The sequence below is a fragment of the Clarias gariepinus genome, chromosome 11 (assembly GCF_024256425.1).
Source record: "Clarias gariepinus isolate MV-2021 ecotype Netherlands chromosome 11, CGAR_prim_01v2, whole genome shotgun sequence".
Classification (NCBI taxonomy): domain Eukaryota; kingdom Metazoa; phylum Chordata; class Actinopteri; order Siluriformes; family Clariidae; genus Clarias; species Clarias gariepinus.
The window spans coordinates 881,759-894,688 of NC_071110.1; the positions used below are offsets into that span (position 1 = coordinate 881,759).

Sequence of the window (12,930 nt, forward strand, 5' to 3'; positions counted from 1 at the left end):
TTCCAATGATATTTTGCCAAAGCCATTTAAACTGTTTTGGGATGGCTTAAAAACTATTTGTGTCTGGTTCTCCAGAGATATTCTCTGCAAATGATGTGTCTTTTTTGAAGCCTGAAAAGCCTTTAACAGCAGCTGACCTGGTCTGAGAGTCTGTTTTAAATAACTCTTTATCTTCCATTTAAACCTCACCACCATGGGCAAGAACAAAGAGCTGTCAAAGGGCATCAGGGACAAGATTGTACACCTACACAAGGCTGCGATGGGCTACAAGACCATCAGCAAAAAGCTTGGAGAGAAGGAGACAACTGTTCGAGCATTTATTAGCAAAAGGAAGAACTACAAAATAACCATCAATCGCCATCTAACTGAAATGATTAATGAGGAATAATGATGAGAAAGGTGAGGTGCCCCCTTCTCAGGAAGGCACAGGCCCGTCTGAAGTTTGCCAAAGAACAAAGTAGGATTGGAGGAAGTGCTGTGATCAGATAAGACCAATATTGAAATCTTTGGCATCAACTTACAGTAAGTTGCCAAGAATACCATCCCTAGAGTCAAGCGGAGAGGTGGAAACATCTTGATTTGGGACTGTTTCTCTGCTAAAGGTACAGGCCGACTTTGCCGCAGTAAGTGGCCTATGGACGGGGCCATGTATCGAAAAAATTTGAATGAGGTCTTTCAGCATGACAATGACCCAAAACATACTGCCAAAGCAAAAAAAAGTAAAAAATAAATCAATTGTTGATTTTGGAGAACCCCTGCTTCTTACTAAAATGACTAGCATCTGGTTGAGTTTACAAATCACCTTCAATCATGTCAATGATATACAAAGCCATTTGACCTTCAACTGTGATCAGCTGTGGATACATGTGGACGAGGATACATCCAAATGGCTCTTGCCCACTAGAACCCTTTTGTTTAATCAGGAGAATGTAAATGTATCTCCTCTTTCCTGTCTGTCTTCAGGTCCCTCTATGACTAAAATGTTCATGGCTGGTTCTTTTGATGTCCGGGACGTAACACAGTTTTAATTGTGCTCTCTTTGCTGAAAATAAACAGAGATCTTCAGACATCATGCCTCCATGTGTGTTTGTTTGTCTCTCCCGGTCGATCGGGCCCAGACCGGTAAGTTTATCAAGGTGCTGCAGACACAACAAGCTAAAACTCTTCTTCTCTTAGCTTAAAACTTAGCTTGGACACACTTCTCATGTCAATTAAACCTAACACATTGTCAAAAGATTGCAAGCTGTGCACAGCCACATTCCGGAGATTAACACAAAAAATTGTAACACAGTGAAGACTTATTATGAAGTGGAAGGTGTCTGGTACAACACAGACACTCCCTGGACTAACCCCGCCCCACCCCCACCCCCCCAAAAAATAAATAAATAAATAAATAAATAAAATAAATAAATAAATAAATAAATAAAACTCTTCTCAGATGTGTTGGACTAATGGCACTTAGTTATTAACCTAGTTAACCCAGTGTAAGTATGTATCCAATGATGTAAACATTAAAGCACTTTTTGTAAGTCGCTCTGGATAAGAGCGTCTGCCAAATGCCTAAATGTAAATGTAAATGTAAATGGATCAGAAAATCGCCCAAACTGATTCAAAGACCTTGGAGGAAACTGGCCAAAGAGGCTACCAAGAGGCCTACAGCAACTCTGAAGCAGTTGCAGAAATTTATTTTAAAGAGTCATCATTGTGTGCATGTGACGACAATATCACAAATTCTTCACAAATGTGGCTTGTATGGGAGGGTTGCGAGAAATAAGCCACTCCTCCAAAAAGGTTACATGCAGTTACGACTGAGAAAAAAAAAGCAGATGGTCAGATGAGATTAACATATATATATATATATATATATATATATAAATAAACACACACACACCCAACTAAAGGATTATTAGGAACACCATACTAATACGGTGTTTGACCCCCCCCCCTTCGCCTTCAGAACTGCCCTAATTCTATGTGGCATTGATTCAACAAGGTGCTGATGATTGGAGCTTTGTGACATGGTGCATTATCCTGCTGAAAGTAGCCATCAGAGGATGGGTACATGGTGGTCATAAAGGGATGGACATGGTCAGAAACAATCCTCAGGTAGCCCGTGCCATTTAAACGATGCCCAATTGGCACTAAGGGGCCTAAAGTGTGCCAAGAAAACATCCCCCACACCATTACACCACCAGCAGCAGCCTGCACAGTGGTAACAAGGCATGATGGATCCATGTTCTCATTCTGTTTACACCAAATTCTGACTCTACCATTTGAATGTCTCAACAGAAATCGAGACTCATCAGACGAGGCAACATTTTTCCAGTCTTCAACTGCCCAATTTTGGTGAGCTCGTGCAAATTGTAGCCTCTTTTTCCTATTTGTAGTGGAGATGAGTGGTACCCGGTGGGGTCTTCTTCTGTTGTAGCCAATCCGCCTCAAGGTTGTGCGTGTTGTGGCTTCACAAATGCTTTGCTGCATACCTCGGTTGTAACGAGTGGTTATTTCAGTCAATGTTGCTCTTCTATCAGCTTGAATCAGTCGGCCCATTCTCCTCTGACCTCTAGCATCAACAAGGCATTTTCGCCCCCAGGACTGCCGCATACTGGATGTTTTTCCCTTTTCACACCATTCTTTGTAAACCCTCCCACACGAAAAAAACCTATATAAAACATATATGTTTTAATATAGGTTTGATATAGGTTTTTAATATATGTGACATATATAAAATTGGCCGTTTTCCTATATTATATGTACCTATATGCACATATATGTGTACATATATGCATGCGTGCATATATGCGTGCATATATGTACCTATAGACATATATGTGACATATATAAAATTGGCCGTTTTCCTATATTATATGTACATATATACGTGCATATATGTACCTATATATACATGCATACATGTACCTATGTGCATATATGCACCTATATTTTTACCAAGATATTAGTAAAATTATTAAAATCCATAGCTGTTAGACAACATAAATAAAAGCCCAAAATGTAGAAATTTAATTTTTTTATTTTTTTAAGAACAATCAAATAGTAAAAGAACAAAAATAAAGTACAAGAACAAAAATAAGACAAAAAAAAAACTCAACAGGAAGAAAACATATATATATTTTGAGGACCTTCTCAGCTTTGAGAGCTTTGCATTGATAGATGTGCCTGTCTGCCCTCGGGTGGCTGCCGGCCACTTCTTCAATGTAGCATCTAGAAAAGACAAAAATAATAAGACAGTATAATAATAATAAATGATTATTTATTAAAACTTCAGACGACAACAATTAGTGCCACGAGGTTATTTGCTACACTATGTTCTACAAAATAGAGGACTACACACCTTATAGCGCAATACCCCAGAAATGTGGCTTTAAAGTAAAGGTAGGATTAAGAAGTGAGCAAGCGATGAATTAGTATATAGGTCCCAAGCAGATACAGTAACAATAATGGGTGCCCTACCTTATGCAGTCTCCAATGCCTAATAAACACGACCAGCTGCTCCCCATCCCCTCTGGTTGGCTTTTCACCTTAAAGTAATATTTCAAAATTATTATTAAAGGGGGTAAAATGAAGGTGGAGAAAGCAAGAGTTTTTTTATATACACATCACGTTTTCTTGAGGTTCAAGATAATACAAAAATGGCAAGTAAAAAAGCGATGGCCCGCACACAAACATAATTTATTCCACAGAATATGACTGACTTGTTTTTTTTTTTCAAGGACAGAAGAGATTAGGAACATGTTTTGTACCATTCAGGTTGCAGCTCCGACTCTCCAAGTCGAAGGTGCCCAGCAGCAGATTCCGCACCATGGCAGTAGCAGAGGTGGCAAGGCGGGCTGCTCTCCACGCTTCTGCCTGGCAAAACACCCCAGAGCCCTTTCAATCTGAAAAATAATTTCACATCACAATATTAATTTATTGGCAACTTTTAAAAACTTTTTCATGTTTCATACTGATTCTTGCTTAGCTTCCCAATAGTTAATAGGATTTTATGTATAAATGCAGATTAATGATAAAGATATGAAACAGTGTTATAAGCTAACCAAAACAGAGCCAAATACATATTAGCAACCATAATCTAAAGCTATCCAAAACAAGGGGAAATACATTAGAACATTTATAAACATCTGTAAACTCCATAAGGCATTAGCTTAGCCACCGGGAAATATCATGTTTGTGCTACATAGGCAGCATGTTAGCATGATTTACCTAAACTATGTAAATGGCATTGAAAGCCAATGTGTCATACAAGCTGACAAGAGCTAGCTGAAGTGAGGAAAATATTTACTAATATTAGTTTAATATTATCAGAATAAGAGTTATATAAGACTTAATAACTTACCCAGTGTGTCCTCCTGGATCTATTCTCTCTTCAAAATGCTCCCGTTCGTCGTCAGAGCCACTCAGTCTTCTTCTGAGGTAAATGTAAACTCCTCCCACTTTCCAGAACATTCTGAAGAGTTTCTTTGGATGTGTAGTAGCGCGTCATCTTTCAAACGTGCAGAAAACTGAACCTGTGCGTAAACTCAAGCCTGTCTTTGTGTGTGTGTTTTTCATGCCGGTGTCCGGGGGCGTGGCCTAGTATGTAAATTAGCCGGACTAATTTCCGTGTGATTGGCGTGTGGGCGTGTCCTGCCTCGGGTCATCAGCAGATAATAAAGTGCGACAGAAATTCTAAAATGTGTATAACTATAGTTAAATTCCATAACATGCCAATTACATGTGATACCAATTTCACGTGTTCGCACATAAGTTTTTTGCTTTTTTTTTATTTAGTTAGTTCTTAGTTATTGCCTTGATAATAGAAAATATGAGCGCATCATGTATGACACCAAAGTGAGATATGAGCTAAAATGACCAGATCCTGCCATGAGCTATATAGGAGACATATCTTGTATGTACATATAGGGCTTATATGTGAATATAAAGAAGCAATACAGGAGACCTATATGGCCTGTATATGCACATATATGCACCTCAATTTTGCCCATATGCAGGACACATATATTTACATTTACATTTACATTTAGGCATTTGGCAGACGCTCTTATCCAGAGCGACTTACAAAAAGTGCTTTAATGTTTACAACATTGGATACATACTTACACTGGGTTAACTAGGTTAATAACTAAGTACCATTAGTCCAACACATCTAAGTGTTTTTTTATTTATTTATTTTTTCGGGGGGGGTTAGTCCAAGTACTGGAGAAACAGATGCGTCTTGAGTCGTCGTTTAAAGATAGTCAAAGTCTCTGATGTACGGACATCTAGAGGAAGTTCATTCCACCACCTAGGTGCCAGAACAGAAAAGAGCCTGGATGAATGCCGCCCTCGATCCCGCCCTCGATATATTATCATATATATGCATATATACTGCAAATAGGCTTCATATATGTGCATATATCCCCATATAGGTGAGGATATATGTGCATATATATACTGCATATAGGTTTTATATATTTGCATAAATCCTCATATAGATTCTTTCCATGTGGGCTAGAAATTGTTGTGTGTGTAAATCCCAATAACTGAGCAGATTGTGAAATACTCAGACCGGCCTGTCTGGCACCAACAACCATGCCACACTCAAAATTGCTTAAATCACCTTTCTTTCCTATTCTGACATTCAGTTTGGAGTTCAGCAGATTGTCTTGACCAGGACCACACCCCTAAATGCATTGAAGCAACTGCCATGTGATTGGTTGATTAGATAACTGCATTAATGAGAAATTGAACAGGTGTTCCTAATCAAATAAGGTGAGTGTATACTGTGTACTACAGTTCAAAAGTTTTAGAACTCTTGCAAATTCCTTTGTTTTTGTTTAGTGATTTATTTTCTACATTCTACAACAATACTGGGGATTTCAAAACTATAAAATAACACATATGGGATTAGGTAATTACGTAACAACAAGAAAAACAACAGTTAGTTGTTATTTTAAGACACAGAGGTCGGCCTTTCTGTAATAGTTCTTGCAAGAACAGTATTGTGTCAAGTGCATTTGCAAAATCCGTCCAGCACCATAATGAGACTGTCTTTCATGAAGACCGTCCCAGGAGGGCGAGACCAAAACCTACCTCTGTCTCAGACGAGAAGTTCATTTAGAGTTATCAGCCTGAAAAATGACCAATTAACAACCAGCCCCTCAGATTAGAGGCGTTATGAAGTCTTTACAGAGCAGAAGTAGCATAGTCACATATGACTGAAATATTATTACTCTATGTGAGATTTATTACTGTTACCGTGTTAAGGTTACACTTAAACTTTCAAGCTGGTCTGAGGTAAGATAATTTAGCTGACAATAGCTGCTATAGTTAGCCAAAGAACCCCACCTGTGTGTGAAGGAAACGGATAAGATGTCTGAGCTTTTTATCTTTCTCTGTAGAATGTTTGCAGGGTGACGAAACTGTAACTGTAGTATTAGCATGACGCTAGCATTTAATTAACATTAGAACTGTATTAATCTTACTGTTTGAGACAATAAAATGCTGGGGTGTTACAAAACACTGACCCTCTCACAAATATACACACCTGCTAACCTCCCGTTTTTCACTAGTTAGTCATTTACTCTGCGGTCAAAAGTCGCCGCGTTTCTCCCGAGTTATAACAATATTTTACACCTTTCCCCCTGTAGTAGTAGTAGTAGTATGTAAATATTACTGCTGCATGTAAGATAACCAGGTAGCCCTCTTTAACCAAAGTTACTTGTGACTCAGACTAAATTAACTATCAGTCAGCTGTACAGACTGTTTGGTAGTAGCTGTCTCCATGTTTTTGTTTCAGGTTACCTATACCCTAGCTTTGTCATTTTTTTATTTAGTATAAATCCTGTTACACATTAAATTGATAGGCAGTTTAATCTTTGTTATTCAACAAATTTTTAACTTTTTTTCATTTCTTTCTAAGGTTGGCACCAACATGGTGGAATACCTCCAGCAGGCTGAAGTGTCAAGGCCGTACCCCTACTGTACATCCTGACGTTGGGAGATGATGACCAGCGCTGCTCTCAGGCATTCGTCATTCTGGTGGGACAGGCTCTGGAGCAATGCACACTACTTAGGGCGGTTGATGTGTGCTTCAAGGCATTTTATATTTTTATATACTTCAAAGCAGTGTGCTGCTGTATAGGACTTTTTGTAATGTTGCTATGAAATAGCGCGGCCTACTTGAAAAGTCATAGACAGTGTTTGTATGTTAAAACATAACCTGGGGTCCGTTCTTCGTACGTCTTCTAGCATTTGTTGTCATAGCAACATATCCGTAAGCTTGAACCTGCTCGGGAGCAGCTTTATTTCATGTAAACAGGATTTAGCCTGAGCTCCTGCTTGGTTATGATTGGTTGAAATGGCGAGGTCACATCTGATTGGTTAAAGAGCACGACTGACTCACGTGGAAAAAGAAAAGTATATGCCCCCTGCCATGGACTCCCCCCCCCACACACACACACACACACACACAATCGCTATCAAATGTTATATATGAACATAAATTCATAGGTTTATTATTATCAAATATGATATTACTATTATAATAAACCCTCGGCACGAGACAGCCGTCGAGACCATTAATACAAATTCTTGTATAATGTTTTTTTTGTAACATTTATTTTTCAGGGGTTTGTCATAAAAATATGCTAATAAATATTTATATATATATATATTAAAAATTAATCTTTTATAATGATGAATTGGACGAAACTAATTTTATTATAAAATAAACAATATAAAAGTATACATAATATTTCTATTTTTTCATATACGACATATTTATTTTCATATTGCTTATTTTATTTTATTGTCTCATGTAATTTGTAATTTGTAAACCATTAACCTATGAATTTATGTTCTAATATAATATTTGATAGCGATTATGTAGGGGGGGCAATCCATGGCAAAGGGGCATTTCAGCATATGGTGTTACAAAAAAAAGTTGAGCCGCTCTTTTTCCATTTCGTCAACCAATCAGAGGACTTGTGATCAGTGTTTCTACTGTCGATCATATCGCCTTTTAAACCAACGCACGAGCGCGCAATAATCCTAGACAACTCAATCCAGCTCTACTAATCATCAACCACAGGTGTGCTCAAAGAACCAACTTAGCCGGATCGTAATTAGCACGATGATCTCATCCTAGATGTGTCAATTCATCTCGGATGTGTCAAGCGACGTATGAAGTACGGACCTCAGGGCTGGATAGTTTTGTTCTGCAGAAAAGATATCTAATGTCACAGAGAGATCCTGCTCTGTAGAAGCTGCCTCAGCCTATTTGTGTTATATACTATAATAGTATAGTAATGATGTCGCTGTTGATTATCTGTTCTTGTGCTTTTGAAAAATAAACGTTTTTTCTATGAACATTTAATAGGATGTTGTTTATTGCATATATGTATGGTTTGCAAAACTTTTAAGTTTTTTTTTGTAATAAACCAGTATATCAAAGTAATTTAACTGTTTAATAGACGTGGGTATTTTTTTTTTTTTTTTTTTTTACAGATTCACTGTAAAACATAAAAATAATAATAACCTATTTGTGAGGTAAAATTAACCCAACATTCCAGTTAAAATGAACCAACATCTGGGTAGAACATTTAACCAATTTATGTGGTAGAATTAACCCAGCATTATAGTTAAATATGACCCAGCATTTGGGTTGAATATTTAACCCATTTTGCTGGGTTAAAATAACAGCAGCTGGGTTAAAAACAACCCAGATTGAGTTGTTTTTAACCCAGCATTTTTTAGGGTGCAGCTTTCCTTTACAATGTAGAAAGAAATAAAAATCAGGAACCATCATTGAGTTAGAAAGTGTTTTAAAACTTTTGAACGGTATTGTAGTGTATTACAGTGTAACAGTAACAGAATACATGCAGCACTCTGGATTCAGCGGAGTTAAACTGAATACTGAGCTGTTTCTGACTGAACCTTTAAAACATTTTAGGAAAGAAAACCTCCTGTTCTCACATACTGTATCTGAATAGATACTGTACATCACCCATATTATTTACTTATTAGCGAGATCCAGAAGAAACATTTCTGTAATAATTAAACGATATGTCAAGTAGGCTTTTATTGTCATTCCAACCACATACAGTTCAGTACACAGTGAAACAAAACAACGTTCCTCCAGGACCGAGGTGCTACATACTGTACATGCAGTAACATAAATTAACAACACAACTCTACTGGAACCAGCTAGCTAACTAAGAAACCTAATTAGCTGACTAGCTCAGATATGAAAGATTTAAATTTTTTATTTTCAAGTTAACCTAAATCTATGGTTAATAAACATGTTTTAATACACGTTTTAGGAGTGACGTCTGGGTTGGGAAAGACTATAATTTTTTTTACACAAGTGTGTTAGAGTGGTGCAGGACATGTATGAGAGCTGTGAGACCGTGGTGAGATGTGCTGTAGGTGTAAAAGAGTTCTAGGTGGAGGTGGGTCTGCATCAAGGATCGGCTCTGAGCCCCTTCTTGTTTGCTCTGGTGATGGACAGGATGACAGATGAGGTTAGACAGGAGTCTCCATGGACTATGATGTTTCCAGGGAACAGGTGAAAGAAAATTTAGAGAGGTGGAGGTATGCTCTGGAAGGCAAAGGAATGAAGGTCAGCTGTAGCAAGACAGAAGACGTGTGTGAATGAAAGGAATCCAAGTGGAATGTTAAGGCTACAGGGAGCAGAGATAAAAAAATAAAAAATAAAAAAAAAGTGCAGAACTTTTAGTACTTAGGGTAAACGGTGCCAGAGCAATGGAAAGTGTGGAATGAAGGTGAAGAGGCGTCTATAGGCAGGTTGGAATGGGTGGAGAAAAGTGTCAGTTGTGTTGTGTGATAAAAGAGTATCAGCGAGAATGAAAGGAAAGGTGTAGAGGACAGTGGTGAGACCAGCGATGCTCTACGGCTTAGGGACAGCGGCAATGAAGAAAAGACAGAAGGCAGAGCTGGAGGTAGCAGAGCTAAAGATGTTGAGGTTCTTCTTGGGAGTGACAAGGATGGATAGGATCAAGAATGAGTTCATCAGAGGGACAACCCACGTTAGATGTTTTGGAGATAAAGTCAGTAAGGCCAGATTGACGTGGTTTAAGGGGGTAGGAGGGGTTGTGGGGTAGTGTGAGAGAGTGTGTGAGGGTAGTGTGTGTGTGCTTGTGCCCTGTAATAGGTGGGCACCCCTTCCAGGGCGTACCCTGGCCTATTACCCCGAGTCCCAGGATGAGTGCTATAGAGAAGGAGAGACTGAGAGAATTATAGTACAATAGATTATCATTATAGAATAGTGTTTAATTGATTGATTGTTAAAGACAAAAAAATACAAGAAATAAAAGTGTGCAAAAATGCTACAGATGCGCCCAGTACACAGCGACCCAAAAGTCTGGATCCAAAGATAAAAAATATACTTAAAAGTACAAATTACAGCAAATGCTCAAACTGACAGCCTGTGATTCGATGGTACCCGTGAACAGTATGTGCTGCAAACAAGAACACTGACGATTCACTGAACAATGAATCTGAAGAACTGATGATCTTTCACGCAGAGACAATTTCCTCTTTAGTGCAGCAATTGTTCTGGGCCGGTCCTAATCAACTACAGACTTCAGATCAGCGAAAGGAGAAAAGTCCAGTGGTTTGTAGGTCTGGTTCTGTTCGATGTTGGATCATTAGTGTCAAAGCCACCTGGTCTGTTTACGGCAGAAACAATAAGAAAAATATCACATTTGATCCAGACTTTTGGGAGCCTTGTAGTGAAAATTATAGAGAATAATTTATAGGGGAAAAAAACAATTATACAAACAAACAAACAGGTTTATAAAAGAAAAGAAATGTAATAAATCAACGTACACATTTCTTTTAACCCCCACCCTCCCAACACACACACATACACAACAGTCAGGTACAGTACAAAAGTTTGAGATTATTATAAATTGATATTAATTGTATTTAAGATGCGTCCTTCTCTCATTGGTTTGTTTACCTGAACAAAACTTCCTGAAAGTCTCGACAAACATCAGAGAAAAGAAAAAGGTTCTTGTAATTAGAAATTTATTTAACCTGCCCGAGTCTTTCTGTGATTTAAATGAAAATACTAACGTAATGCCAACATGACCAACTTGCTAGTTAGCCTCAGTTAGCTTTGGATCTAGCTGTGATCTGGCTGAATGTTAGTCTAGTCTCTTCTTTTCCAGGTCCAGAGGTGAAGTGGTAAACTGGCACCACGGCTAAAAGTGCTATTTATAATAAATACTGAAGAACCGAACATGATGTTGATTACGTAAATTTTTTCTGGAAGAACGCCGGGTACCCAGGTGACCTGCTCCTACATAGAAATAAAAAGAGTTTCAGACTTTCAGTCGTGCCTGTAAGCACTGAAATCACTTTAAACTGTGTTTTAGACAAACACTGGGTATAAAATAAAGCACAGATGTTCATCAAGGCACTCTGAAGAACCGTCTGGAGAATCTGTCCTCATGAGTCACTCCATCTTCAGCTGTCCTGTGAACTCGGCAGCATCAGGTCCAAATCTCAGTCGGCACCATGGCTTCTGAATGAACAAAGGATTCATAAAACATTTATAATAATACGCAGTTACTAAAGTGTACCAAGACCTTCATGCTATAATAAAGTGCTCTAGGAGTAGCATTCGTAGCATACAGTATTACAGTTTTAGTTCAGTGTTAAAAAGATTCATGGTGAAACTAAAAAAAAATCCTTAAGTGTTGTTTTTTTTTTTTTTTGCAGGAATACTTTTGAACGTGTCTGGTGCGTGTGCATGTGCTAGGAACGTTACGGGTAACAGCTGATCATACATGTGACTGCTACGCTATCCTATTAGCACATTATCAACTTATTTTAACATCAGCACATCTGCGGTCGTACCTTTAGTGCCGACAGACGGCATGAGGTTTTGCTCGCTCAGGAAGTCGAGAGGAAACTGAACCAGGAAGCCTCGGATCTTCTTCAGCATCTCCTGAGCTTTAGCTGGGTCTTCTTTATCTAAACCGGGTTTGGTTTGGAAGCTTAAAAGCTCCTGGAGATTCCGCACCAAACTGCAGGGAAGACAACGAAACACCTGCAACACAAACAAACACACACACGTCTAGTTATGAGCATTAAAGAGATTCCATCCATTCAGTCCATCCAGAAAGTATTCACAGCGCATCACTTTCTCCACAGTTTGTTATGTCACAGCCTTATTCTAAAATGGATTCAAATTTTTTTTCCCAGAATTCTACACACAACATCCCATAATAACAACATGAAAAAGTTTACTTGAGAAATTTGCAAATTTATTAAAAAAAATTGAGAAAGCACATATCCATAAGTATTCACACCCTTTTCCATGAAGCTCAAAATTAACCTCAGACGCATCCTGTTTCCCCTGATCATCCTGTTTCCCCTGATCATCCTTAAGATGTTTCTGCAGGTTAATTTGAGTCCACTTGTGGTAAATTCAGTTGATTGGACATGATTTGGAGAGACACACACCTGTCTATATAAGGTCCCACAGTTGACAGTTCATGTCAGAGCACAAACCCAGCATGAAGTCAAAGGAATTGTCTGCATGCTTTTGGCAAACTCCAGACGGGCTGCCATGTGCCTTTACTAAGGAGTGGCTTCCGTCTGGCCACTCGACCATATAGGCCTAATATTTGATGAGTTCATCTTCCTCGTGTGAATTTTTTCAAGCTGAACAGACATTAATATTTGTAGAAGAATTTTCAATCATGGTTCTAAAGAGAAAAATAGATGTGAACTCAGCAATACAGGTCTTCACCTTAGTTATTTAACATTTCGTTGTTGTTGTTGTTGTTGCTCTCTTGCTGTATCTGCTGTCGTCCACTCTGTTGGTTTTGACCTAAAGTTATGATCCTACATGATCCCTGTACTTGGACTTATTAAGCCCAGTTGGGACTTTTACATATT

At 38.4% G+C, this 12,930-nt stretch overlaps 1 protein-coding gene across 6 annotated transcripts in view; it reads right to left on the reverse strand.

Moving 5' to 3' along the window:
• Nucleotides 1–10,269: 10,269 nt before the first annotated feature.
• pld1a (phospholipase D1a) overlaps nucleotides 10,270–12,930 on the reverse strand; it is a 28,178-nt gene continuing 25,517 nt past the window's right edge. For 5 of the 6 annotated variants that reach the window (XM_053507374.1, XM_053507373.1, XM_053507370.1 and 2 more), the window contains exons 27-28: nucleotides 11,884–12,076; nucleotides 10,270–11,548 (exon numbers count right to left, since the gene is read on the reverse strand). In XM_053507374.1, the coding sequence (XP_053363349.1) occupies nucleotides 11,517–11,548; nucleotides 11,884–12,076 (225 nt within the window). In that variant the 3' untranslated portion in view covers nucleotides 10,270–11,516. The remainder of the gene's footprint in view (nucleotides 11,549–11,883; nucleotides 12,077–12,930) is intronic. The other variant, XR_008361343.1, reaches the window with a different exon arrangement.